The sequence below is a fragment of the Pan troglodytes genome, chromosome 21 (assembly GCF_028858775.2).
Source record: "Pan troglodytes isolate AG18354 chromosome 21, NHGRI_mPanTro3-v2.0_pri, whole genome shotgun sequence".
In the NCBI taxonomy this organism is placed as follows: Eukaryota; Metazoa; Chordata; class Mammalia; order Primates; family Hominidae; genus Pan; species Pan troglodytes.
In genome coordinates this window covers 52,100,162-52,124,255 of record NC_072419.2, presented here as the reverse complement: position 1 = coordinate 52,124,255, position 24,094 = coordinate 52,100,162, and the positions used below count along the sequence as shown (strand labels likewise).

The following is a 24,094-nucleotide window of genomic DNA, read 5'->3' as shown; positions in this document are numbered from 1 at the left end:
GAGAAAGAGGGCCACAGCCACCAGCGGACTGACAGGAGTTCTGACCAATCATAACCTAGATTCCTCCTTCCCGGGGTCTGCAGGAGACTTCCGGTTACTAGGGCAATCTGCCGGAAGAGTCGGGTTCTGTGTATGTCTCCGCGTCTTCCGCGGAGCGGGTGTGCAGGGCCTGCAGCATTGAACTAGATGTCGTCCCCGCAGGCCCCAGAAGATGGGCAGGGCTGTGGCGACCGCGGCGATCCCCCTGGGGACCTCCGTAGCGTCTTGGTCACGACCGTGCTCAACCTCGAGCCGCTGGACGAGGATCTCTTCAGGTAGCCGGCAGCTCCTGCCCAGCATCCCCTCCTTTAGGGCAGAAACTTGATCTTGACTGCCGCCGCCCGGGGCCCCTGGCTCCGGGACTAGGATGGCTCTGCGTGGGATGCACCCTCTGCCACGATTAGGAGAGAACTCACCCCCAACAGAGCTGTCCTCTCTGCTCTGGCTTCCTCCCTTCCTCTCCGCGCCGCGAGGTCTGCACAGCCCCATCTCTAGGTAGTCCTGGAGATCTGAGCAAATATAGTGGTGACCTGAGAGACCCTGCTCGGCAGCCTGCCCTAAGCCTTCACGGGGGAGCTAGCCCAGAGAGGGCAGTGATTTGCCCAAGGGCACACAGCTGATGGATCAGCCTTAAAACCGACGCCGCAGCTCCTTGCGTCTTCAGTATCCTTTTCTTCTCACAATATCCCGCCCCCAGTACCATTTGGTGGGTCTGGTTTCTCATTACTTATTCTGAGGCCTAAGCATGTTTTTTTCTTTCCCAGCATCGCTGAAGTTCTTGACTGCAGCAAGGGTTTCTTTCTTTCTTTGAGGCGGAGTCTTGCTCTGTTGCCCAGGCTGGAGTGCAGTGGTGCGATCTCGGCTCAGTGCAACCTCCGCCTCCCGGGTTCAAGCATTTCTCCTGCCTCAGCCTCCTGATTAGCTGGGACATACAGGCGCGCCACAGCCCAGCTAATTTTTTAACTTCTTTTAGTAGAGACAGGGTTTCACCATGTTGGCAAGGCTGGTCTCGAACTCCTGACCTTGTAATCTGCCCACCTCTGCCAAAGTACTGGGATTACTAGGCGTGAGCCACCGCGCCCAGCCCCCTGCAGCAAGGCTTCTAACAGCTTTGACCTTCAAGGCTTCTCCTGGCTTTACTGGAAGTTATCTTACTTTGAGCTCCCTTCCTTCCACTTAAGGAATTGTAAATAACTTCTTGGAGGGCTATTTGATTTTTGTTTTTGAAGACAAGATCTGGCCCTGTTGTCCAGGCTGGAGTGCAGTGGCACGAACATGGCTCACTGCAACCTCGACCTCCTGGGCCCAAGTGACCCTTCTGCCTCAGTCTCCCGTTTAGCTGGGACCATAAGCGCTTGCCACCACATCCAGCTAACTTTTTTATTTTTAGTAGACATGAGGCCCCACTTTGGAGCCCAGGCTGGTTTTGAACTCATGGGCTCAGGCGATCCTCCCACCTCGGCTTCCCAAAGTGCTGGGATTGATTACAGGCGAGAGCCACCTGCCAGGTCATGGAGGGCTGTTCATAACTCATTGTTACAGAAAATGCCAAACAGCTGAGATGTGGGAGGCTAGAGACATAATTATTCAGCTTCCAATGGGCCTACATTCTGGGCAAGCATTTTCATCTCTGGGGCCAAGCTGCAGTTTTCTCATCTGTACACTGAAGGAATTAGACTTGATGTCTGAGGGCTCTTGTTATTTATTCATTTATATATTTATTTAATTTTATTTTTTGAGATGGAGTCTTGCTCTGTCGCCCAGGCTGGAGTGCAGTGGTGCGATCTTGGCTCACCTCAACCTCTGCCTCCTGGGTTCAAGTGATTCTCCTGCCTCAGCCTCCTGAGTAGCTGGGATTACAGGTGCATGCCACCACGTCCAGCTAATTTTTGTATTTTTAGTAGAGATGGAGTTTCACCATGGTGGCCAGGCTGCTCTTGAACTCCTGATCTCAAATGATCCACCTGCCTCGGCCTCCCAAAGTGCTGGATTACAGACTAAGCCACTGCGCCCGGCCCAGAGGATTTTTATGCATAAGGATATTTGCCTGGGGAAAGGACCTATGGCTTTTACCATATTCTCAAAAGGATCTTAAACCCCAATATGGTGAAGAGATCATGCATTAGAGTCTTAGTGAGGGTAGTAGAATTTGGCCCAGTTCCCAAGTCTTTCCCTCTTTCCCCCTCTCCCTACAGAGGAAGGCATTACTGGGTACCGGCCAAGAGGCTGTTTGGTGGTCAGATCGTGGGCCAGGCCCTGGTGGCTGCAGCCAAGTCTGTGAGTGAAGATGTCCACGTGCACTCCCTGCACTGCTACTTTGTTCGGGCAGGTAAACCCCCCACTTCCTGCCCCAACCCAACCCTGGTGGCCCAGCAGCCATTTCTGGCCTTGGGGGCTGAGGTCAAAAGGGAAGAGAGGGAGACTGGAAGACAAGGGGAGGGGTGGCGGACACTACCACCCTAAGAGGTGTCTAGGGTGGAACAAGGTCTGGGGCTAACAATGAGCCTTGGACCTCACACCTGCTGGGACTCACTGGGTACCTGATGTCTGGCTGATAATGACACAAGACTTTGTTGCTTAACTGCTCCTTATGGGCTTTTGTTCTTCCATTCTTAACATAGCTCCTGGTGCGGAGCGCTGTGCTAGGTTCTCAGTGTGCTGTGACCTCTGCTAGAGGTGTGGAGGTAGGGCAGCTTGGGTTGGAAAAGAGAGCACCAGCCTGAGAGTCAAGGGATCTAAGGCTTCTTTTGTCAACTGAGCATAGGGTCAATAAAAACAAACCAAAGATGTAGGGCCTAGCTTCAGTTTTGTCCATAGTTTACCATGCAGCCTTGTGAGGTTACCTCCCCGCCCTACAGTTTGGTTTACTTCAGCTGTAAAATGGAGAAGGGTGGGACCAGGGGTATTTTAGTGGGATGATCTCTACGGCTTCTTACAGCTCTGGGGTCAGATAATGTAACTTAAAACCTATGTGTGAGGCCGGGCGCGGTGGCTCACGCCTGTAATCCCAGCACTTCGGAGGCCAAGGCGGGCGGATCACGAGGTCAGGAGATCGGGACCATCCTAGCTAACACGGTGAAACCCCGTCTCTACTAAAAATATAAAAAAATTAGCCAGGCGTGGTGGTGGGTGCCTGTAGTTCCAGCTACTCGGGAGGCTGAGGCAGGAGAATGGCGTGAACCCGGAAGGCGGAGCTTGCAGTGAGCCAAGATCGTGCCACTGCACTCCAGCCTGGGCGAGCACTCCAGCCTGGGCGACAGAGCGAGACTCTGTCTCAAAAACAAAAAACCTATGTGTGGTGGCTCATGCCTATAATCCCCGCACATTGGGAGGCCAATGCGGAGAATTGTTGGAACTCAGGAGTTCAAGACCAGCCAGGGCAATAAATCGAGACCTTGTCTCTACAAAAAAATAAATAAAAGGAAAATAAAAGCAAAACCTATGCTAAAAAACAAACAAAAAAACCCTCACTGTTTTCTTTCCTTCCCTGTTACCCCCAGAGCAGATGCCCTCATGTGTTCTGCGTAGATCCCCAGCTGAGAAGAGTTTGTGGACCTTTACAGTATGTGATTTGTATTAAGAAAACCGTGGGGTTTCCCCCTTCATTTTGTAAATATGAAAGTTACCCCTGTAATGGTAAATACACTTTTTCATACTGTCCCGTGTCTCTTACTCCTCATCCCTGAGGAGTATTGATTGGCCCCCCTCTTCTCGGCCCCCAGTCACTGCTATAAAGTATTTGAATACTTACCTTGGGCTCAGCCAGGTTCTTATCTTTATGCTAGTTGGGAGTAAATATGTGCTTTGTTTCTTTAATTTGTTTGTAAGTACCAGCCTTTTGGTATTGTAATCCTTCCAGCCTAGTGAAATACCTGGCTGTTTTGTTTTGTGTGGGTGGGGGCATTACTTGAACTCTGAATCTTTTCATCCTGTGATGGAAGAATTCTATGAGTCTTTGCCAGTAAAGTATCTAGTGCAGGGCTTGGCATAATCTAGTTTTCCATAAATATTATTAGTTTTTGATGATTAACTTATGGGAATAATTAAAATTTGCATGATACAGAGCATAGTTGTGTGCATTATCTTGTTTAGTCTTCATAAGTAAACATGGGTGGCAGGCATTCCTGCCATCATTCTTACCTAAGGAAACTGGGACCCGAAGAGGTTTGGAACCAGCTCCCACAGTGCCCAAGGAGGCAGAGCCAGGATTTGAACCTGGTTTATGTGTCTTTGAGTGCCAAACTCTTTCCTGCTTCTTTGCTTCGCTCTTGGGCGATAATTCTAAACAATGAGAGAGCTGCCAGGGTACCCATCCCAGGTTCTGGGGAAAAGATCCTCTTTCTTGGAAAGTCTCCATCCAGGAGCAGCATGAAATGAGCTGTGTCCAAGCCACCATTTCAAAATAAATAATTATTTGGCCGGGCGTGGTGGCTCATGCCTGTAATCCTAGCACTTTGGGAAGCCGAGGCGGGCGGATCACCTGAGCTCAGGAGTTCGAGACCAGCCTGGGCAACATGGTGAAACCCAGTCTCTACTAAAATACTAAAAATTAGCCAGGCATGGCGGCATGTGCCTGTAGTCCCAGCTACTCAGGAGGCTGAGGTAGGAGAATTGCTTGAACTCAGGAGGCGGAGGTTGCAGTGAGCTGAGATCATGCTACTGTACTCCAGCCTGGGCGACAGAGCGAGACTCTTGTCTCCATCAAAAATAAATAAATAAATAAAAATAATTATTTGTGCCCTTGCTTGTGTCTTGAAAGGCTGCAAGATAGCTAAAATAATTGGTAGTTATTATGGGAATATTAAAAGTCAAAGGACATTAGGCCAGTAGTAATGGGATTTGGGAGAAGCGGTCATGTCAAAAAATTTGGCTAAGCCATATTGTTGCAGTTTCATACAAGGTTTAGTTCTGAGCTTCCTGGCTGCAAGGCAAAAAGGGGAGAGCTCTTATCTGTTTGTGGTGTGACTCTGCCAGCTATATCAGATATAAAAACCAATGCTGTTTTTTGGCTGGGCATGTGGCTTATGCCTGTAATCCCAGGACTTTGGGAGGCCGAGGCGGGCAGATCGGCTGAGGTCAAGAGTTCAAGACCAGCCTGGCCAATGTGGCGAAACCCCATCTCTACTAAAAAAACACACACACACACACAAAAATTAGCCAGGTGTGGTGGTGCACACCTGTAATCCTAGCTACTCAGGAGGCTGAGTCAGGAGAATCGCTTGAACCCTGGAGGTGGAGGTTGCAGTGAGCTGAGATCGTGCTACTGTACTCCAGCCTGGGTGACAGAGCAAGACTCCATCTAAAAAAAAAAAAAGGAAAATTAGCTGGGCGTGGTGACCTTAGCCTGTGATCCCAGCTACTCGGGAGGCTGAGGCTGAGGCAAGGAGAATTGCTTGAACCCGGCGGCTGGAGGTCGCAGTGAGCTAAAACTGCGCCACTGCACTCCCACCTGGGCGACAGATCGAGACTCCATCTCAAAAAAACAAAACAAAAAAAAGATGTTTCAATTACATTTTTTAAATAAAAGATGTTATGGGGGAGGGGGAGGGTTGGTCCTTGGCCATTTATCAAATCAGTTCTTTTTCTAAAAGCCCAGGAAAGAATGTGAATTAGTTGGGTTTTTGTTTTGTTTTTAGTTTTTCTCTACAGAGGTAAATTTAGAGCTTGAAGAATTCAGAACAAGGTCAGCAAACATTCTAGAAAGGGCCAGATAGTAAACATTTTAGGTTTTGCCAGTGAAAGCAACTATAGACAATATGTAAACAAATTAGCATGACTTTATTACAAAAAAATTTTATTTTAAGGCAACAGTTTCCTCATCTGTACAATGGGGGTAAGAGTGGCTCTACATAGTTATTGTGAGACCAACATGAGAAAACATACCCTCCTGTCCAATGCTGTCCGGCACCCTGCATCACTCCATAATCATTAACTCCCTTCAATATGCCTCAGGGCCTACCTGCTCTGTTCCAATAACAATTTTCAAGAATAGGGCTGGAACTCATTCACACTGAAAGGTAGACCAGAGTACTGAAGTTTCTGTGATCCTCCTCAGGAATCTGCACTTTAGCTTACCTGCAGACCAAGGATTGGATTAGAGGTTTTTTTTTGTTTTTTCCCCCCAAGTTTGGTGGTAGGGAGGAAGACTTCATTCCCAGTGTCTGAAAGCAGACTGCACAAGTAACTTTGTCTAGTGTCTGGACTCTTGGTAAGCCCTTCTCAAATGCCTTTAACCTTGAGGAGCTCCCACTCTGATAGAAGCGCTGCTGGTGGCAGTGCCTGATAACAGAGAGCTGAGCAAGCCAGTTGACCTCAGACAGTGATGTTTATTGCTGTTGATTGAGCCCTGGTGCCTGGTTGACTCCCCATTTGGATCAGAGTGAAGGAAGCAACACTTCTCTAGACCTGCTTCTTTCATCTGAAGGTTGAAAGTCATCCCCAAGATGTCTCATGGCCCAGATGTCAGGGTTCCTCAAGGTCAGCCTGACTCAGACAAAGTGAGAACTTCAGGGAAACCAGGGAAGTTCTCTTCCTCTCCAAATCTTCCCTCACCTGCTTGTTGTTGGCTGCCTTATCCCTGGCCAGTGCCTTCTACTCTGGTGGTGGTGTTCTTGTTGTTGTTTTTGAGACAAGGTCTTGCTCTGTCACCTAGGCTGGAGCACAGTGACGCAGTCATGGCTCACTGCAGCCTTGATCTCCTGGCCTCAAGTGATCCTTCTGCCTCAGCCTCTTGATTAGCTGGGACTATAGGCACATGCCACCATGTCCAGCTAATTTTTATTTTTTATTTTTTGTAGAAACAGGGTCTCCCTGTGTTGCCCAGGCTCTTCCACTCTGCTTTGGAGCAGAGACACCTGACAGTGAAGGACCAAATGGCTTCCATATACATCAGGGGTGAAGTGACTGACAGTGGCCCTTGCCTGGGAGAGGCTGAATATACAAACAGACAATGGCTAGACCATGTAGAAAAACAGAACTCTGACGCACAATAGCAGCAACCAGCACAGGAAGCCAGCCTACTATCCACAAGTCAGACTTCTAGGAAGTCAGACCACTATCTTTACCAACCAGTCCAGCAAGCCAAATAATGACCACTGTAACAATTGGCCTCCAAAGCCAGGACTTGATTAATAACTGATAGCTGCCCTAATTTTTGCCCCTGCTTCCAACTTAGGACCAACCGGAGAAAGCCAAATATGTACTCCTAACCAATCACATAGGATGTCCCACTCTTTTTGAGACAGAGTTTCACTCTTGTTCCCCAGGCTGGAGTGCAGTGGCACAATTTCGGCTCACTGCAGCCTCCACCTCCCAGGTTCAAGCAGTTCTCCTGCCATAGCCTCCACCTCCCAGCTTCAAGCAATTCTCCTGCTGTAGCCTCCCGAGTAGCTAGGATTACAGGTGTGTGCCACCAGGCCTGGCTAATTTTTTGTATTTTTAGTAGAGACAGGGTTTTGCCATGTTGGCCAGGCTGGTCTTGAACTCCTGGTCTCAGAAGATCTGCCCGCCTCAGCCTCCCAAAGTGTTGGGATTACAGGTGTGAGCCACCGTGCCCAGCCAGGTGTCATGCTTCTAGTTAGCCCACCAACAGCTTCCCTATGCCAACAGCCTGCAATTGGAGCATCCCTGAAGCCTTTTTTTCCACTACAGAGCATTCCCGTTCCTTTGCCTGCCTCTAAGTCTCTGCCAAAAGCAAGTGATGGTGGTTGACTTCCTGCTACAACAAGCTCTGATTGGCTGGGCGCAGTGGCTCATGCCTGTAATCTCAACACTTTGGGAGGCCAAGGTGGGTGGATCAGTTGAGGTCAGGAGTTTGAGACCAGCCTGGGCAACACAGTGAAACCCCATCTCTACAAAAAATACAAAAATTTGTTGGGTGTAGCGGCGCACGCCTGTAGTCCCAGCTACTTAGGAGGCTGAGGCATGAGCATGGCTTGAACCTGGGAGGCAGAGGTTGCAGTGAGCCCAGATAGCGCCACTGCACTTCAGCCTGGGTGACCCAGCGAAACTCTGTCTCTCAAAAAAAAAAAAAAAATTAGCTGGGTATGGTCATGCACCCCTGTAGTCCCCCCCACTCAGGAGGCTGAGTCACAGGAATCGCTTGAACCTGAGAGGTGGAGGTTGCAGTGAGCCGAGATTACACCACTGTACTCCAGCCTGGGTGACAGAGCAAGACTCCATCTCAAACAAACAAAAAAAAGAACAAGTGCTGAATAAATAGCCTTTGTTTGTTCTCAAAAAAGAAAACAACAACAGAATAAACAGTAAACAGGCTGCAGGCTAGATTTACTGCTCCCTGATCTAGAATAATGGTTTTGGACTGATGACAAGATCCCAGGCATAGATGGAGCAAGATAGAAGCAAGGAGTATTAATTTTATTTAACAAACACATATAGAGCCCTCACTATGTGCCAGATATTATTCTAAACACTTTACAACTATGGATTCATTTCATTATCATTAAAATCCTGTAAGCGATGAGTGCCATGATGATCCCCAGTTTGCAAATGAGCACACTGCTCAGAGAAGTGAAGGGTCACACGGCTGGTGAGTGGTGGAGCCAGGATTTGAATGCAAGGAATCTGTCAATGTCTCTGCTGTTTGTGCTGTTAGAGAAAAGCTCCACCTGCACAGGGAGAAGCCTGATGACAGGGCCTGGTGGTCTCTGTATCCCTGGGCCTGGACCTTAGCAGACCTCAGTTAGTAGTCACTGAGATGAAATGGAATGGAAGATGAGTAGTAGAGTGCCTGTCAGGCGTTGTGATGATGACAGGGCCTGTGGACCCACTGTGTCCTTGTGCCCACTGCAGGGGACCCGAAGGTGCCAGTACTGTACCAAGTGGAGCGGACACGAACAGGGTCGAGCTTCTCGGTGCGCTCTGTGAAGGCCGTGCAACATGGGAAGCCCATCTTCATCTGCCAGGCCTCCTTCCAGCAGGCCCAGCCCAGCCCCATGCAGCACCAGTTCTCCATGCCCACTGTGCCACCACCAGAAGAGCTGCTTGACTGTGAGACCCTCATTGACCAGTATTTAAGGTGAGAGACCTGGAGGCTCCATGGCAGACTTTTCAAAATGCAGCTGCTATCTGTTTGTGGGTCATAGAATCCTTTAGTGGGTCTTGACCAGCATTTTTAAAATACAGATTAGAAAAGAAGCTACTGGAGTGAATAATATGTATGTATTAAGGGCAAGAATCCTTTTGTGAAACTTGAGGTTTAGTCATGTGTGTTTCTGGTGTGTGTCTGTACTGGGTCATGGTATAAAATGAAGGGCTTGGCCGGGTGCAGTGGTGCATACCTATAATCCCAGCACTTTGGGAAGCCAAGGCAGGAGGATTGCTTGAGACCAGGAGTTGGATACTAGCCTCGCCAACATAGCAAGACTCCATCTCTAATTTAAAAATAAGGCTGGGGCTGGGTGTGGGGGCTCATACCTATAATAACACTTTGGGAAGCCCAAGTGGGAGGATCACTTGAGCCTAGGAGTTCAAGACCAGCCTGGGCAACATGGTGAAACCCTGTCTCTATAAAAAATACAAAAATTAGCCGGGCGTGGGGGCATGTGTCTGTAGTCCCAGCTACTTGGGAGGCTGAGGCGGGGGGATCACTTGAGCCTGGGAGGTGGAGGCTGCAGTGAGCCGAGATCGTGTTACTGCGCTCCAGCCTGGGCAACAAGAGCAAGACTCTGTCTGAAAAAAGAAAAAAAGAATATATATTTTGTTGTTGTTTATATATATACATGTTTGTTTGTTTTTGAGACGGAGTCTTGCTCTTGTTGCCCAGGCTGGAGTGCAGTGACACCATCTCGGCTCACTGCAGCCTCTGACTCCCAGACTCAAGTGATCCTCCCGCCTCAGCCTCCCAAGTAGCTGGGATTACAGGCACCTGCTACCATGCCCAGCTAATTTTGTATTTTTAGTAGAGATGGCGTTTCACCATGCTGTCCAGGCTGGTCTCAAACTCTTGATCTCAGGTGATCCACCCACCTTGACCTCCTAAAGTGCTGGGATTATAGGCATGAGCCACCATACCTGGGAAAAAAAAAACATATATATATTATATATATATGTATATAGAAATACTTCCGTAACCACTTGTTAAGTACCACCTCCCCAGCCCCCTAAGTGATTCCCTCTCTCCCCCAGGCCCCTGGTCCAGCAACTTAGGACTTAATGCGCACCAGGAGTGAGTGTCCTCTGGAGAGCTGCAGCGCTATGGCCTATGTTTGGTCACTGCCTTTGCATTAGTGCATGTTTTTGTTTGTTTGTTTGTTTTGAGACAGAGTCTCGCTCTGTTGCCTAGGCTGGAGTGCAGTGGCATGATCTCGGCTCACTGCAACCTCTGCCTCCCAGGTTCAAGCAATTCCCGTGCCTCAGCCTCCCAAGCAGCTGTGATTACAGGCACATGCCACCATGCCTGGCTAATTTTTGTATTTTTTTAGTAGAGACCAGGTTTCGCTATGTTGACCAGGCTGGTCTTGAACTCCTGACCTCAAGTGATCGACCTGCCTTGGTCTCCCAAAGTGCTGGGATTACAGGCATGAGCCACCGTGCCCGGCCACATGTTTTATGTATATAAAACATATGTACAAAAATACAAATATGTATTTTCCCCTAACCATTAGACCACCAGGGAGCATGTTAGATATTTTGAATACCTGGTAAAATATATTTATTTGGATCACACCTAATCAAGTTTGAAAAATGCTGGCGCAGGGGAAAGAGCTCTGGGTCCAGACAAAGGATAGACACATGGATTCTGTCCAGGGCTGTGCCTCTGTTAATGCTCACCTGCTGTGGGACAGTGCCCAACTCCCCGGGGCCCTGGTTTCTTCTTCTAAAAAATGGGAATGCTCATTTCTGCCCTGCCTACTTCTTAGCTGTATCATAAGGAGAGAATGTCTCTATCTCGTGCTAGATACTGGGGAGGCAGCAGAGTATGACGGGATGGATGTGGGTTTGGGAACCTGAAAGGCCTGGATTCAATTCTAGATTTTGTCCCTACTAGCTGTGTGAGTTTGGGCAAGTTGCTTTCCCACTCTGAGCCAGTACTCTCCATTATAAAATGGTGCTAATCATATTCCTACCTCATAAGGCTGCTGTGAGGATTAAATGAGATAAGAGAGATAAGGCACTTAGCGTGCTAGTACTAACTAGCACAATGGCAGTGAATTGTAGTTATATCACTATTAACAGAAAAAACACAGGGCCTGGTGTGTGGTTGCAGTTCGACAAATGTTTGCTGAAATGAAAGGAAGACATTGTTAAAGGACCTTGAATTTAGATCTGTGCTGTTAATAAGGTAGTCTCTAGCCACTCGTGGCTATATTACATTAATTAAAATTAAATAGGGCCGGGCGCAGTGGTTCATGCCTGTAATCCCAGTACTTTGGGAGGCCAAGGCGGGTGGATCACCCAAGGTCAGGAGTTTGAGACCAGCCTGGCCAACATGGTGAAACCTCATCTCTATTAAAAATACACACACACAAAAATTAGCCAGGCGTGGTGGCCCGTGCCTGTAATCCCAGCTACTCAGGAGGCTGAGGCAGGAGAGTCGCTTGGACCCAGGAGGCAGAGGTTGCAGTAAGCAAGATTGAGTCACTGCACTCCTGACTGGGCAACAGAGCGAGATTCCGTCTTAAAAAAAAAAAAAAAACAAAAAAAAAACCAAAGTCAGTAGAATGAACAATTCTGTTCCTCAGTTGCATTAGCCACATTTCAGGTGCTCCATAGTTGCATGTGGCTAGTGGCTACCACAGTGTGCTGTGCAGATAGGCATTCCATCATCATAGGAGGTTCTGTCCAACAGCACTCCAGAGGATAGGGGTGAAAATGGCAGGACCTGTGCAGAGCACTATGGGTGGTTGTCACTGTATTGAAGGGAGTTCCTTGGAATGGGCTCCTCCCCCTGGGGGGATGCAATGTTCCCTACTGTGTAGGGTTTGGTAACTCAGGCCAAGTCAGGCAGCCTGTTTCTTGAGTGTTTAAAATAATGAAGTGGCTGGGCACAGCAGCTCACTCCTGTAATCCCAGCACTTTGGGAGGCTGAAGTAGGAGGATCACTTAAGGCCAGGATTTTGAGACCAGCCTGGGCAACATAAAGAGACCCCATCTCTACAAAAAAAAGTAAAAATAATCCCAGCATTTTGGGAGGCTGAGGCGGGCGGATCATGAGGTCAGGAATTCGAGACCACCCTGGCCAACACAGTGAAACCCCATCTCTACTAAACATACAAAAATTAGCTGGGCATGGTGGCAGGCGCCTGTCATCCCAGCTACTCGGGAGGCTGAGGCAGGAGAATCACTTGAACCTGGGAGGCGGAGGTTGCAGTCAGCTGAGATTGCACCACCACACTCAAGCCTGGGTGACAGAGCTAGACTCCGTCTCAAAATAAATAATAAAAATGTTAGCCAGGCACAGTGGCGTACACCTCTAGTCCCAGCTACTCAGGAGGCCAAGGCAAGAGGATGGCTTGAGCCTGGGAGTTGGAGACTGCAGTGAGCTGATTGCGCCACTGTACTCCAGCCTGGGTGAGAAGACGACCTTGTCTCTAAAAAAATAGAAAATAATCATACTGTGGACCCAGATTGCCTGAGTCCAAATCCTGTCTCTCCAATTTTTAAGCAAGCTACCTGGACTCTGTGCTTATTTCACTGATGAAATGGGGGTGATAATAGTACCTATCTCACAGGGTTGTTGTGAGGAATACTATTGTATGTACAATGCTTAGAACAGTGCATATTACAGGGTATGCCTTATTACTATGATGTGTTGGTTAGATATTCATGATCTTGTCTTCACAGTGTTGGTTATGAGGTAGGTTACTATCATTATCCACATTTTGCAGATGGGAAAATAGACTCAGAGAGATTACTAATTAGCACAAGACCGCATGGCTCGTAAGTGGCCAAGAAGGGATTCAAACGCTGCACTATCCTGCCTGCCACGAGGGGAGGGGAGCTTTGGGGATATCAGGGGTCCCTGTGGAAGAATGAGGGGAGTCAGAAGAGGCAATGCAGATGTGACTCCCTCTCTTCCTGGGTCTCACCCCGACCCTCTTCCCTTTACTTTCAGGGACCCTAACCTCCAAAAGAGGTACCCATTGGCGCTCAACCGAATTGCTGCTCAGGAGGTCCCCATTGAGATCAAGCCAGTAAACCCATCCCCCCTGAGCCAGCTGCAGAGAATGGAGCCCAAACAGATGTTCTGGGTGCGAGCCCGGGGCTATATTGGTAAGAGTACCCCATGGATGGGAGGAAACCACTCTCCAAGGGGTCTACCACTCATTTGCTGTGTGGCCTTGGGCACATGAGTTCCCTTCTCTGGGCCTGTTTCCTTATCTGCATGATGGGGAAGTTGGCTTAGCTTCTCACCTGGGCCCTCTCAGCCCTTTGCATGGGGAGAATGTGGAGATGACTATAATCCCAACACAAGGCCTTTCTGAGGAAGGCAAAAGGCACCTCGCTGGGGTTGTTGTCCAGCTTTGCTGCTAACTATAAAGTATCTTTGTGCAAATTGGAAGAAGACACCCCTTTTGGGGCCTAGAGTGGGAGACTTGGGTGGTGAAGACTGAATTTCAGTCCCTGCTCACCCCTGCCCTCCCCAAGTCGCCATCTCACTTATCCCCTATCACACACACACACACTGTAGGCCAAGTGCTCTTGTGCAGCAACCAGTCTGCACACCCATGCACGGGAGTCCCTTTTCCCCCTACCTCCGTGCAGGTCCTGAGCTGGAAAGCCCAGGAGCCCAGGGCTGATGGGGACCTGTTGCAGGCGAGGGCGACATGAAGATGCACTGCTGCGTGGCCGCCTATATCTCCGACTATGCCTTCTTGGGCACTGCACTGCTGCCTCACCAGTGGCAGCACAAGGTGCACTTCATGGTCTCACTGGACCATTCCATGTGGTTCCACGCCCCCTTCCGAGCTGACCACTGGATGCTCTATGAATGCGAGAGCCCCTGGGCCGGTGAGTGTGGGGCCGTGTGGGACAAGGGCACTGACCTTGGGTGGCAGGAGCCTGCTTTCTTGGGTGATGCTGATTTCCCGACTTCCTGTGTGGCGCTGCACAGGTCACTTCCTTTCCTTCCCTCCCAGGCTTTGGCATCTTCATCTTCAAAATGAGAGGGTGAGGCTGGGACACCTGCTCTGCTCTAAATTTCTAGAATGTGCTGGAAATGTGATTCACCTTCTCCCAGGGACCCAGTTCTAGTCCCAGAACCAGTTCAGATTCTTTGTATTACAATAGGCAAATCATATCTTCCATCTGAACCTCAGTTGCCTCATCTAAACAAAGAGGGTTACATTACAGCAGTGGTATCCAAACCCGCAGCCCATCAGACTGCCATTTGGGGATGCCTTTTCAAAATAGATTCTGATTCCACCCTCAAGATTCTGACTCAGTAGGTCTTGGATAAGGTCCAGGAAACTGTATTTTTAAGTTCTCTAAGTGATTCTGATTAACCTGATTGGGATCGGGGCATTCAGTGGTCCCTAAGGGCCTGCTTGGACCTTCCTTGCAGGGGAGAGAAACAACTCATTCATCAATGTCTAGCTTCAGAACCCTGACCTCCTTTCCAAGGGAGTACATTTCAAATGAAGAAAAGCTTTGCTTGATAAACCAAGGACAAAACTCAAGGACTCTTTATACTCAGATAAGGGGTATTCTCAAGTACCAATAGCATCACAATCCAAGATTGATAACCTTGAAGTGAGGACATGGGTTCAGATTTGGCTTCATCATGGGGCCAAATTCCTGACCCTCTCTGGATTTCAGTCCTGGTCTGGAAAACTGGACAACACATAACTGCTTCATTTGGCTACTGTGAGAACTGAGTGAGCTCTGCTATGTGTAAGGGAAACCAGCAATCATCCTCATAAACATCAAACTTGGGCCCAAAGCCAGCAAGGGAGAAAGAGTCTCCAGATGGGGAGGGAAGAGGCCAGACCTCATGGCCTCAAGTCCTCTCTTCTGAGTCCCTTCTTCCCCTTGGTGGTGGTAGTGGGGATATTTTTCATGAATTACCACTTGGAGGACCTGGCTTGATTTATTATACAGGGAGCCGATAGTTTTCCTAACACAAGTGGTCAGAGGTACAGCAGTTCTGCTTGGCCGAGCTGTTGAAGGAGACTGTTCTCAGAGCTCCTCCCTCTGTGATCTTTTTGAGGAAGCGAGGAGAGGTGTGAAAGTGCTTTTAAACTGTCAACTGGCGTTCCTGTGGGAGGAGTTACCCCTCAATGACGGTCCATAATAAGCTCATGAAGGGGCATTTGGAGCAGCCACGACACTCAGTGCACCCTTGTGTGGGGCAGCCCTGCCCTGGGCCAGACCCTTTGCAAGAAGTCCACTTGGAGGTCGGGCATGGTGATGTGCGCCTGTAATCCCAGCTGCTCAGGAGGCTGAGGCGGGAGGATCCCTTGAACCCAGGAGCTTGAGACCAGCCTGGCAACATAGTGAGACTCTGTTCCAGGAAAAAAAAAAAAGTGTATTTGGCTGTTCTGAAGCAGGCCATCATCACCCTTCACCTCACCCACAGGTGGCTCTCGGGGGCTGGTCCATGGGCGGCTGTGGCGTCAGGATGGAGTCCTAGCTGTGACCTGTGCCCAGGAGGGCGTGATCCGAGTGAAGCCCCAGGTCTCAGAGAGCAAGCTGTAGCCAGAGGTACCAGCTTCGCCTGGGGCTTCAAGAACCTCCCATCTATCCCCATTCCTGAGACAGGAGTTACAGTCCCTTTTGGCCCTCACATCCAATAAAGAGACTGATACCACTGGAGTGGCTGGCTTTTAATTCCCCTGGGCCAGACCTGCAGCCTTGCCTTCATGCCTTAACTCCAGGGGCAGAGTCCCTGGCCTTCAGCCAAGAGGCCTTGCCAGCTTGGGGGCCCACCAACAAGGGAACATTGCCCCAACCTGTGCCACAGCCCCCCGGCTGTTTATAGGCTGGAGAGGCTGTGTCAGACTTCCCTGTACTACACAAGGGCAACCCCAGCCAAAGCTCACCCTGAGCCTAGCTCAACGGAAGTTTCCTTGATCTGCTTCACATTCTCTTTTGGAACTTCTAGGGGCTCCCAGCTATTCTGTTCTCATCAGGTCCTTCCCCTGCATTCTGGGGCAGCCCCTCTCCTCACAGTGGCCTTAAATCTAGGCAAGGGTTAGTCCAGCACCTCCTTGATGAGCAATTCTTTGAGACTGGGGGGTGGTGTGGGGGTAAGGCCTGCCTCCTGCAGGGCTTGGAGCCGAGCCTCTGATTGACGTTTGTCCAGGCCCAGGCGCCAGGAGAGCCGGACATGGGCCTCCAGAAAGGGTGCCAGCAAAGGGTGGAGGCTCTTGTCCCCAAGCAGCTGCAGGGCCTTCTCACAGCATGCCCGGGCCTCCCCAGGGTCTTCCAGCTCCTGGTGGCACACGGCCAGCCCAGCCAGGGTCAGCAGGGGGCGGTCTGGGCCAGAGGGGGTGCCCAGCTGGGCTTGCAGCTGCCAGGCATTGGCCCAGAGTGCCAGAGCCTCACGATAGAGGCCAGTACAGGTGAGGCTCTGTGCCCGCCGCAGCTCCGGCAGCACGAAGAAGTCCTGCAGGTCCGGGGCATGGCGCAGCTCAGGCACTGCCTGCAGGTGACCCAAAAACTGCTCAAAGGCCCGGCTACGGCGGGCAATGGTCTCTGCAGTAAAATTCCGGCGCAGCCGCTTACGGGGGAAGGAGATGGCAGCCATTGGGCCCCGGAATTGCCGCTGCAGGTTTCGGTGCAGCCGCTCAAAGTCCGAGTAACGGCGAGAGATCTGGGCTGGCTGGCAATCTGGCGGTCCTGGGCCCATCACGGCGAGGGTGTAGAGCTGCAGGGAGGGTGGGTGTCAGGGCAAATGCAAGTTGTCCACGGGCCCGTTCCCTCCCCATCCTTCCCCATCACCCACACTCCCAGCTGTACCTCCCCACCTCTTCCTTTCACCCCTGGGACAGCACCCAGGAGGGCGGGAGCTGCTGCGCAGTGGCGGGGAAGCCCAGTCCCATCTTACCTGAGGTTTGTCTGAAATGACCCAGGCCCAAGGCAGCAAGAAGAGAGAAAGACAGAGATGAGCTTCAGTGCCCGGGGCTGCTGCCCCTTTTTTTGTACTCCCTTCCCATAGAGCAGTTAGTTCTTCTGACAGCCCCCTCTGGAAAACCAGACATAAGCTGAAACCCCGGCCAATCTCTTGGGTCTCCTTTAGGACCAGCTTGGAGCTTGTTCCACTTTGGACACCTGGCCTCCACATCCCTGGCCAGGCTTTTCCAAACTAGACCCAGAGGACAGGTCTGTAGATAGCCACAACTGCCATAACTGTGAAAAGTATACTGGCCTAGGACTCAAGTTCTAACCCCAGGTCAGCTACTCCTTCTCTGTGTGACCTCAGGCAAGGGAGTCCCCCTTTGGGTCCACTTCTGTTTCTAGTGAAGGAAGTGCTCGGTCAAGTCAGTGTTTGTCCAAAAATGAGACATGTACAAGTATTGGTACCTGAGGTTTTTAGGTGGTGTGCACTAGAGTAAATATCACTGTATCAGGAGGTGGGTCCCCTTTTAATTATTATTTTTTGAGACAGGGTCTCACTGTTGGCCAGGTTGGAGTGCACTGGTACAATCATAGCTTACTGCAGCTTCAACTCCTGGGCTGAAGCATTCCTCCTGCCTCAGCCTCCCAAGTAGCTAGGACTATAGGCATGCACCACCACACTCAGCTATTTAAAAAAATTTTTTTTTTTTTTTGTATGGAGATGGGGGGGGGGGTCTCACTATGTTGCTAGGGCTGGCCTTGAACTCCTGGCCTTGAACAATCTTCCTAGCTAGGCTTCCCAAAGTGCTAAGATTACAGGCATGAGCACCACACCCAGCCTAATTGTTTTTTAATCTTTCTGACTACAAATTGAGAAGCTCTCAGTTTGGTTTTGTTGGGGTTTTTTTTTTTATTATTTTTTTTGAGACGGAGTCTCGCTCTGTTGCCCTGGCTGGAGTGCTGGAGTACAGTGGCACGATCTCGGCTCACTGCAAGCTCCGCCTCCCGGGTTCACTCCATTCTCCTGCCTCAGCCTCCTGAGTAGCTGGGACTACAGGCGCCTGCCACTACGCCCGGCTAATTTTTTGTATTTTTTAGTAGAGACGGGGTTTCACTGTGTTAGCCAGGATGGTCTCGATCTCCTGACCTTGTGATCCACCCGCCTTTGCCTCCCAGAGTGCTGGGATTATAGGTGTGAGCCACCGCGCCTGGCCAGCTCTCAGTTTGGTTTTAAAAAAAGGACTTCTTGGGCAGGTTGCAGTGGCTCACACACACACCTGTAATCTCAGCACTTTGGGAGGCCGAGGCAGGTGGATCACCTGAGGTTGAGAGTTCGAGACCAGCCTGACCAACATGGAGAAACCCTGTCTCTACTAAAAATGCAAAATTAGCCAGGCGTGGTGGCACATGCCTGTAATCCCAGCTACTTGGGAGGCTGAGGCAGGAGAATTGCTTGAACCTGGGAGGTGGAGGTTGCGGTGAGCCGAGATTGCTCATGGCACTCGAGCCTGGGCACCAAGAGTGAAACTCTCTCTCAAAAAAAAAAAAAAAAAAAGTACTTCTCTAACACTTCTCATCTCCATTTTTAGAAAAGAGTCAGAAAGTGGATCTCAGGTCAGGGCCTCCTTCAGGCAACAACATCTAGGCAAGATTTAATGATGTTTCATTTTCACTACTTACTTACTTACTTTATTTATTTATTTAGTCTCGCCCTGTCACCCAGGCTGGCATGCAGTGGCACAATCTCCGCTCACTGCAACCTCTGCCTCCTGGGTTCAAGCAATTCTCCTGCCTCAGTCTCCCGAGTAGCTGGGATTACAGGCGCCTACCACCACATCCGGCTAATTTTTGTATTTTTAGTAGAGTCGGGGTTTCACCATGTTGGCCAGGCTGGTCTTGAACTCCTGACCTCAGGTGATCTACCCACCTCAGCCTCCCAAAGTGCGGGGATTACAGGTGTGAGCCACCGTGCCTCACCTTTTATTTTTATGGCTAGCTTCTCTCTGTGGCAAGTGAGACTTTCCACATACCGTAGTGCTATGAAGTTGTCTTTTAAAATTACTTAAAGGATGGGCACAGTGGCTCATACCTGTAATCCCAGTACTTTGGGAGGCTGAGGCAGGAGAACAGCTTAAGGCCAGGAGTTCGAGACCAGCCTGGGCAACATGGCAAGACCCTGTCTCTAAAAAAAAAAAGAAAAAGAATTAGTTGGGCACTTGTGGTCCCAGCTACTCAGGAGGCTGAGGCAGAGAATCATGTGAGCCCACGAGTTCAAGGCTGCAGTGAGCTATGATCGCGCCACTGCACTCCAGCCTAGGCGACAGAGCAAGACTCCGTCTCGATAAACTTATTTAAGAAAAAAAATAGGTTCGGCTGGGCGCAGTGGCTCACACCTGTAATCCCAACACTTTGGGAGGCTGAGGCGGGCAGATCACTTGAGGTCAGGAGTTCAAGACCAGCCTGGCCAACAGTGAAACCCCATCTCTACTGAAAATGCAAAAGTTAGCCAGGCATGGTGGTGGGCACCTGTAATCCTAGCTACTCAGGAGGCTGAGGCGGGAGGATTGCTTGAACCTAGGAGGCGGAGGTTGCAGTGAGCTGAGATTGCACCACTGCACTCCAGCCTGGGCAACAGAGCAAGACTCTGTCTCAAAAAAGATAAAGAAAAAAAAATAGGTTCATTTAAAGAAAAATGTTAAGAAGAAAAGGGCACAAGTGGCACTTTTAGATAGGACAAGAATCAGGGAGGTATTGGAATGACTGAGGTTTGGAAAACACTGAGCAAGATGATCACGAAGCTCCCCGCCTCCCAGGTCTGAGAACCTGAATATGGATTAACCTATAATGCCAAGCCAACAGGTTTAAAAGGAGAGTTAACCAGTGTTAGATGTTAAAGGCACCCTAACACCAAATCCAGATCTTTCTCTCACATTTGTTCTGTGGAACTGACAATACTCTAGCCACTCCTGGTCAGTTAGGTTTGCCTACTCTGTCCTCTTGAAGATTCACAGTGTACATCACTATTAGGGATTAAATACTTTAACAATAAAGAAACTTATTGTATTCTCATTTAACTCTGCATTCTCAAAACATATTGCCTGCAAAACCTTTATTTAGAAACAGCTATTAACATTCCAGGGAACTAGTTTTCTGCAGGACACACTTTAGGACACCAGTTTTCTTCAGGACACACTGGTCTATATAATAAGCCTTTATGTTCATCTAGTTTACATTTTGTATCCATTATCTCATTGACCTTGTAACATGCAGCCAGATGGGTGATAATGACAGTAGTTCCATTACCCAAGCATTTACCCTGTGCCTCCTGTTGTACCAAGCACTCTTTACATCTGTGATTTCATTTAATCATCACAACAGCACTGCAAGGAAGGTCCTTATCTCTGACAGCTGAGGAAGCAGGCTCAAAGAGGGGGAAAAGGGCTCAAAGACTTGCCGTAAGTCACACAGCTGGAAAACAGCCCAGCTGGGATTTAAACTCAGGTTGATCTGATTCCAAAGCCTGTGCTCTTCACCCCCACAAGTTGAGTGGGGAATTAGGGTCCCCATTGTACACAGGAGGTGCCTTGCTTCTCCAGACACAGGCCGGGGCATACTTGGCCATCCTGCTCTATCTTGTCATCCCTTCCCATTCAGGTACCCACAGTCACCCCCATTCCTCTCAGCCTCTGAACTATTCCTTGGTGTCCCCTTCCAGTGTATGAACCCTTGTCCACCCCAGAGTTCTGAGACCTTTGCCACTTCAGACTTCATCATTGGCCACACGTGGTGGTGCACACCTGTAGTCCTAGCTACTTGGGAGGCTGAGGTGGGAGGATAGCTTGAGCCCAGTTGGAGGTTGTAGTGAGTTATGACTGCACCACTGCACTCCAGCCTGAGTGACAGAACGAGACCCTGTCTCAAAAAATTTTTTAAAAGACTCAATAATCGGAGTCGGTCCCTGCTGAAATTGGAGTAGTCACCCCATGGGTGTGGCCCTTGCTTACTAACAGCAACAGAAAAGGGTGGAGAGGCCCAGATGTGGGACTGGGCTCCAGGCCCCCTCCTGCTGAGTCAGAGGTGGAGAAGGGTGGTGAAGAGGAGGGGAGTGAGAGATGGAGAGCTGCCACTGACAGGAGTGGCCAGCTCAGCTGGCTTTCAGGCCTGGCCTGAAAAGGGACTGGAGCAGGAGTCGCTGTGGGCATTAAAGGAGCAGACCTCATTCTCCCAGTCAGTCTCTCAACAGCAAGGAAAACAGCAAGGGACTCCAAGGTCCTCCCCAACATTGCTCTTCATCCTAACCTCCACCAACCCTCTAAGTCTAGCCCTTAGGGACAAGGTCGGGTGCTTGAGAACTGATTGACCTGTGCGTTATAAGGACACAGCAGGCCCTAGATGACAAACATTTTCAACCCAAAGTTAAATAATGATGACATAGCTACCATTTCATTGACCACGTCATAATGCCAGGCACACTGCTAAGGGCTTTTTGTCCATTGTCTCATTTAACTCCTGCTGTAATCTTCTGCATTTTCCCCATTGCTATAATGAGGAAACGGAAGATGACCAAGGTTAAACAACTCACCCAGAGTCAAACAACTGGAAATAAGTGGGAGTCAAGATTGGTTTGGATCGAAAGCCTATTTCCTTAACTACCAGCCCATGCAACTTGGATCTCAAGTTTGACCCAGATAACATCTGTCTCTCTGTATCTCACATCTTGCTACAATTTGCAAAAACCTTGTGGGCTGGGTGGGGAAGTGCACACACCAGTTCTCTTAGTCTCAAAACCAGGTTAAGAGGAAGGTCCTTAATCCCCACTTCAGTCAGTCTCAAGGAAACTAAGTCTTGTGTGAGGATTTGCTCAAGTTACATCCCCTTTCTGACCTCAGTTTCCCCATTTGTAAACAAGGTAACCATTTATAACTACATAGACCCCTCAGGAAGTTGGGGTCTTCCCTACTTGCTCCTAGCCATACTTCTGGACTCACAGCCCAGGGGTTCTAGACCCTCACTCACCACGTACTTGGAGGGCGGGTCCTTGACAACGTTAGCGCTGGTCACTTCGAAGAGCAGCCGCTGGGGTGCCAAGGTGTTCCGGGACTTCTTCCAGAAATCCTGCAGCTGCCGCGCCAGGAGCTGACTGCCCCGCTGCCCATCAGGTGGGGGGCTCCGTTCTGCAGACACATGACCAGTCATATCAATGGGCCTAGGGCCAGGGTCAACATCAACCACTGACGTGGCCTCACTCATCCTCCCAGTGTGAGGCAGGACTTACCCCCTTTTTACAGAAATGGAAACTGAGGGACAGAGAGGCACCGAGGAGCCAAACACCGTGCCTGGCAGACAGTAGGGGCTAAATTAATAGCTCCACCCTCAAAATATCGTTAATACATCATTTCCATTCGGATCCCAAGCCCTGTACATTTAATGCCTGCAGCAATTCTGAGATGAGAGTGAGTTCTCCCACTTGACACAAGGGAAAACTTGGCTCAGAGGGGGGTTAAGACTCTCTCAAGGTCACACAGCCAAGAGGTGGCCCAGGCGCTTTAAGAAGTGTGGGAGTTTCAGCTGGATCAACTTAGCGCCCTGGATGCTCTGGGAACGCGGCTGGGATGGAGGCCTAATCGAGCCCCAGGGTTCCCGCCTCCGTCCTCCTGCACTCGCCTGCGTCTTCTCCTGACGTCCCATCCCCGAGGGGCAGCTGGTCAGGGCCAGCCTCCTCGTCGTCCTCGTCCTCGTCGTCCTCGGCGCTGGTGAAGCTGAGGGTGCCGCTAAGTCGGGAGGACAGGCCCTCGGCGTCGTCGTCCTCCAGCTCTGAGCTCTCCGGAAACTGCTCGGCCTCTGGACTGGCCGCCGCCTCCCCGGGGCCGTCGCCGGCCAAGGCGTGCCGCAGCCGGTGCAGGAGCCGGGAGGCCATGGCACCCTGGGGGGAGCGCGCGACGCTGTGTACCGGATCCCGGAGGAGGGGGACCCCAGCCCGGCGCAGGAGGAGGAGGGGCGGGGCCCGAACCGGAGAGGGAGGGGCGCGGTGAGGCCCCACCCCCTGGCAGTCCGAGGTCCTGCGAACCCGGGGACCCAGCCAGCATCGCTTTCCCCCCAACCCACTCAGCCTAGGACCGCGTTCCTCCCCGGAGGGGCTCGGGACCCTCCCGACGTCTCTTGCGCCGCCTCGTGCGCCTCTACCTCCTGCGTCCCACGGTGCATTCAGGGGCGCGCCGCGCCCCAGGGGTCCGGGTGCAGCCCCCCGCAGCCCATGGAGGTCGGCCGGGCTCTGCAGGGCTCCGCTGGGCTCAGGCCGCTCAGAGCGCCGCTCGGGCAGCTTCCTGCCGCCGCCCCGCCTCCTGCCCCGCCCGCTCGCCCGAGCCGCCCGAGAATCCCGGGCCCTTGGCTCCTGGAGGGACTTGGGAAGCCTGGGTCGGCCTGAGGGAGTCCCAGGCCTGCCGCAGAGTCATCCCAGTCCGGCCAGGCGCGTACCCTCCTTGAATCCTCCCACCCCACCCACGTCATCTCCAATCTGTCCCACTCATTTCCACCCAACGCTCTTTAACTTCACAAAGTAATTATGCAATAGTAGGGAGGCCATGTCTCCCGAGAGAAAACGAAGGGCCAGGAGAAGATGCGTGATTTGGGTTGGTTGGAATCTGACCTCGCTGAGCCTAGGTTTCCTCATATGTAAAACAGGAACAATACTGCTAAAACTAATTTTGCAGCTCTTGTAAGAACGCTCGTCCCGTGCCTGGCATAGAGCAAAGGCTGACGAAATGATCACTTACATAATGATTATTGTTTCTACAGTGTTCACAGGATTGCACAATCTGATTTGAACCTCACACATGGGAAGTAGGCAAACAGGGAAACTGAGGACCAGAGAGGGTGAGTTACTTGGCTTAACCACACAGCTTGCCAGAGGTTTCTTTCTTTCTTTCTCTCTCTCTCTTTCTTTCTTTCTCTCTCTCTCTTTCTTTCTTTCTCTCTCTTTCTTTCTTTCTCTCTCTCTCTTTCTTTCTTTCTCTCTCTCTCTTTCTTTCTTTCTTTC

General features: G+C 50.5%; 2 protein-coding genes across 8 annotated transcripts; one reads left to right on the top strand and one right to left on the bottom strand.

The window, feature by feature from the left end:
- The first annotated feature begins 66 nt into the window (after positions 1-66).
- On the top strand, positions 67-15,813 carry ACOT8 (acyl-CoA thioesterase 8). Of its 2 annotated transcripts, XM_001158053.7 has the most exons (6): positions 67-314; positions 2,235-2,368; positions 8,851-9,076; positions 13,115-13,272; positions 13,816-14,010; positions 15,578-15,813. In XM_001158053.7, the coding sequence occupies exons 1-6, from the start codon at positions 187-189 to the stop codon at positions 15,694-15,696; spliced, it is 960 nt and encodes a 319-aa protein (XP_001158053.1). In that variant the 5' UTR covers positions 67-186; the 3' UTR covers positions 15,697-15,813. The 2 variants fall into 2 exon arrangements, with proteins under 2 accessions (XP_001158053.1, XP_009435590.1); XM_009437315.4 differs by lacking the exon at positions 2,235-2,368 and having other exon boundaries at positions 97-314.
- Positions 14,662-23,386, bottom strand: SNX21 (sorting nexin family member 21). Of its 6 annotated transcripts, XM_054674980.2 has the most exons (5): positions 23,242-23,383; positions 22,723-22,981; positions 22,075-22,232; positions 16,726-16,867; positions 14,662-15,502 (listed from the first exon to the last, which is right to left on the bottom strand). In XM_054674980.2, the coding sequence occupies exons 1-5, from the start codon at positions 23,260-23,262 to the stop codon at positions 15,330-15,332; spliced, it is 753 nt and encodes a 250-aa protein (XP_054530955.1). In that variant the 5' UTR covers positions 23,263-23,383; the 3' UTR covers positions 14,662-15,329. The 6 variants fall into 6 exon arrangements, with proteins under 6 accessions (XP_054530955.1, XP_003317018.4, XP_009435593.1 ...); XM_003316970.7 differs by lacking the exon at positions 14,662-15,502 and having other exon boundaries at positions 15,810-16,867; positions 23,242-23,386; XM_009437318.5 differs by lacking the exon at positions 14,662-15,502 and having other exon boundaries at positions 15,810-16,867; positions 22,082-22,232; positions 23,242-23,386.
- Positions 23,387-24,094: the final 708 nt, after the last annotated feature.